Source organism: Saccostrea echinata, unplaced genomic scaffold (genome assembly GCF_033153115.1).
Source record: "Saccostrea echinata isolate AGI-Se365-2 ecotype Australia unplaced genomic scaffold, CSIRO_AGI_Sech_v1 ptg000027l, whole genome shotgun sequence".
Lineage (NCBI taxonomy): Eukaryota > Metazoa > Mollusca > Bivalvia > Ostreida > Ostreidae > Saccostrea > Saccostrea echinata.
In genome coordinates, this window is record NW_026889776.1 from 2,088,126 (window position 1) to 2,090,743 (window position 2,618).

Sequence of the window (2,618 nt, forward strand, 5' to 3'; positions counted from 1 at the left end):
TGGTCTTAGATGAATTTAGGCATGGTTACCCTGTTGCATTTTGTATAAGTAACAGGGAGAGTGAAGATGTTATCTCTGTCTTTTTGAATTCTGTCAAAATAAAAGCCCCTGATACAAAAATTAATATTCTTATGACTGATGATGACAATTCAGGTTGGAATGCTGCTAAGAATATTTGGGGGGGGGGGGGGGGGGACATCAGACATTTTCTCTGTCATTGACATGTTCATGAAAATTGGAAGAAAAAGATTCGACAACTTATTAAGGACCAAAAATTACAAGCAGAAATTTATGCTTACTTGTGTGCTTCTTTACAAGCAGAGTCTGAAATTCTTTTTTCTCGTTATGTCCAGGAATTGTCAAAAAAATTAGAAGAAATAAATCCAGAATTTCTACAATATTTTCAAAATTACTACTTGAGTAGAAAAGAAATTTGGGCAAAGTGTTATAGGAAAGGGGAATTTGGCCATGTACATACAAATATGTTTGTTGAAAGTTTCCACAATCAACTAAAAACAGTATTTTTTGAAGGTAAACGCAATAGACGGATTGATGTTTTGATTGATACCCTCTTACAAATTGAAAAAAATCTATTCATGACACGTTTACGTCGTATGAGATTTAATTTGCCCTCAGGAGAAAATATAGATAATGCTGATCGTCATCAAAAAAGTTTAGATATTGATGACTCAAGTATTTTACAAATTAATGACAATTTTTTTACAGTAACATCATCAGATTCTACATATGACATCAGGAAACTAGTTGGCACATGCAATGAGTTGTATTGTTTCAACAAGTGCAAAAAATTTCCTTGTGTTAACCTGTGTAAACATCTTTTTTCATGTTCTTGCCCAGATTACAAAAATGGTCATGTCTGTAAACATTTGCACAAAATACATGCAGTTGTCAATTTGAATATACATACAAATAAACCATCTAATACAGATGTAGATTTTACACCAGAACAACATTTAACAGATAATGATACGGGTACCTCAATATGTGTGCAGGATTATTCTGATCAAAAGATTCAACAGATTGAAAAAAAATTAAACATAATTGCTGAACAGATTAGGAACAATCCTTCAGTTAAAAAACACAGACTAGATAATATTTTATGTGCTTTAGACCATATCATTTCCGCAAATGAGGGTAGCAATAAAATTCACAATTCTATAAAGGATTTCAAAAAGACAGAGAAGATTTCTGCTAATGCAAAAAATTTATTACAGCCTCGATTTAGACTAACTTCTAAAAAGCCTGGTAGGATTCCAAACCCCCATTTTAAGAAACCAACTGTTGAGGAAATGAGGAATCTTCTCCCTAATGACTCAGGGTAAGTCCTCTCTTACAGGAATAAGTTTTTAGGCAAAGCATGTATTTCAGACCTATTTAAAATCTTGAATGCCAAGATGATGTTATGCAAATTGAACAAGATGTTAACCAAAAATATGTTAGTGTGTATGGAGGTTAGGGCTTCAATGCCACAGAACATGATGCTGTGACATTGGAAATTACTGTTTTTTAATCATTTTTTAAAATCACCATTTATAAATGTATATGAAAAATAACAGTTTTATTCAATACTTTATCAACAATTACAGATCATCTCAAGTCTCCCCAGTGCCTGTTTCCTTGCCTGGACCATCTGTGGCACCATATCCTCCCCTAAGACTAGTTCCCCAAACAACAAACACACTTCCTACACAGCCACCACAGCAAAGTGTATTCAGGTATATTTAACATGTCTTGTGCACATAACCTTCTCTTCTGAACTGTAATTTGTAAGGTTTTTATGAGCTTGTTTTAAAAAGCAAGTACAATATGATCACATTTTATACTGAAATGTAGTGTTGGAACTGGATTGGGTCAGCCAACATGGATGAGAGTACCACCCTCTATGCTTGGAAGGAGGATTGTTACCACCATTAATGGCAAGAAGCAGGTCATTGTATTCACAAATGGAGGAGAAGGAAATGGTATCAATTACAAATATCTGCTATCTCATTTGGCTGCTCTTTTTGCTATTGTTTTGAATGATTACCTGTAACAAGAAATTTAACTTTTTTTCAGATGCAGCTGAGAAAGATGGGGAGTAAAATGGGGTTTAGAAATTCCTTCAGAGTTACATTTTAGGGGTATATAAGGAATGTGAGTCACCATGTCCTTCTGTCTATCCATCCAACTTACATTTCTGACTGGTACTGGGTAACATTTTAGAAAAGAACTTATGGAGGTTCAGACTTGGCACAAAGATTACTCTTGACATGACGGTGTCATGTCCCTGAAATGAGATCATATACCATTGTATAGGTCACATCACCTTCAATATAATGTTTTTGGACCTGGTAAATAAATTTTACCACACTTGAGCTGAAAACTCAAGTGAGCTTTTCTGATCACTTGTTGCCTAGTGTCTTTCCATCTGACTGTAAACTTTTCACTTTTTCAATTTCTTCTTGAGAACCACCTGGCCAATTTTTAATTCAAGTTAGCATAGACTCTCATTTACAAAGGGGATTTTAATTTGTTAATTAGGCTTTGGTTACTCAGGTGAGCATTGTGGCCCATTGCCTGTCTTGTTTCAAGGATACATTACAACTCATACTTAGCAC

General features: G+C 34.4%; 1 protein-coding gene across 1 annotated transcript; it reads left to right on the forward strand.

Annotated features, from left to right (window-relative positions):
* Positions 1–235: 235 nt before the first annotated feature.
* Positions 236–2,192, forward strand: LOC133193295 (uncharacterized). Its single transcript, XM_061329246.1, has 4 exons — positions 236–1,339; positions 1,608–1,736; positions 1,855–1,982; positions 2,077–2,192. The coding sequence occupies exons 1-4, from the start codon at positions 483–485 to the stop codon at positions 2,100–2,102; spliced, it is 1,140 nt and encodes a 379-aa protein (XP_061185230.1). The 5' UTR covers positions 236–482; the 3' UTR covers positions 2,103–2,192.
* The last annotated feature ends 426 nt before the right edge of the window (positions 2,193–2,618 follow it).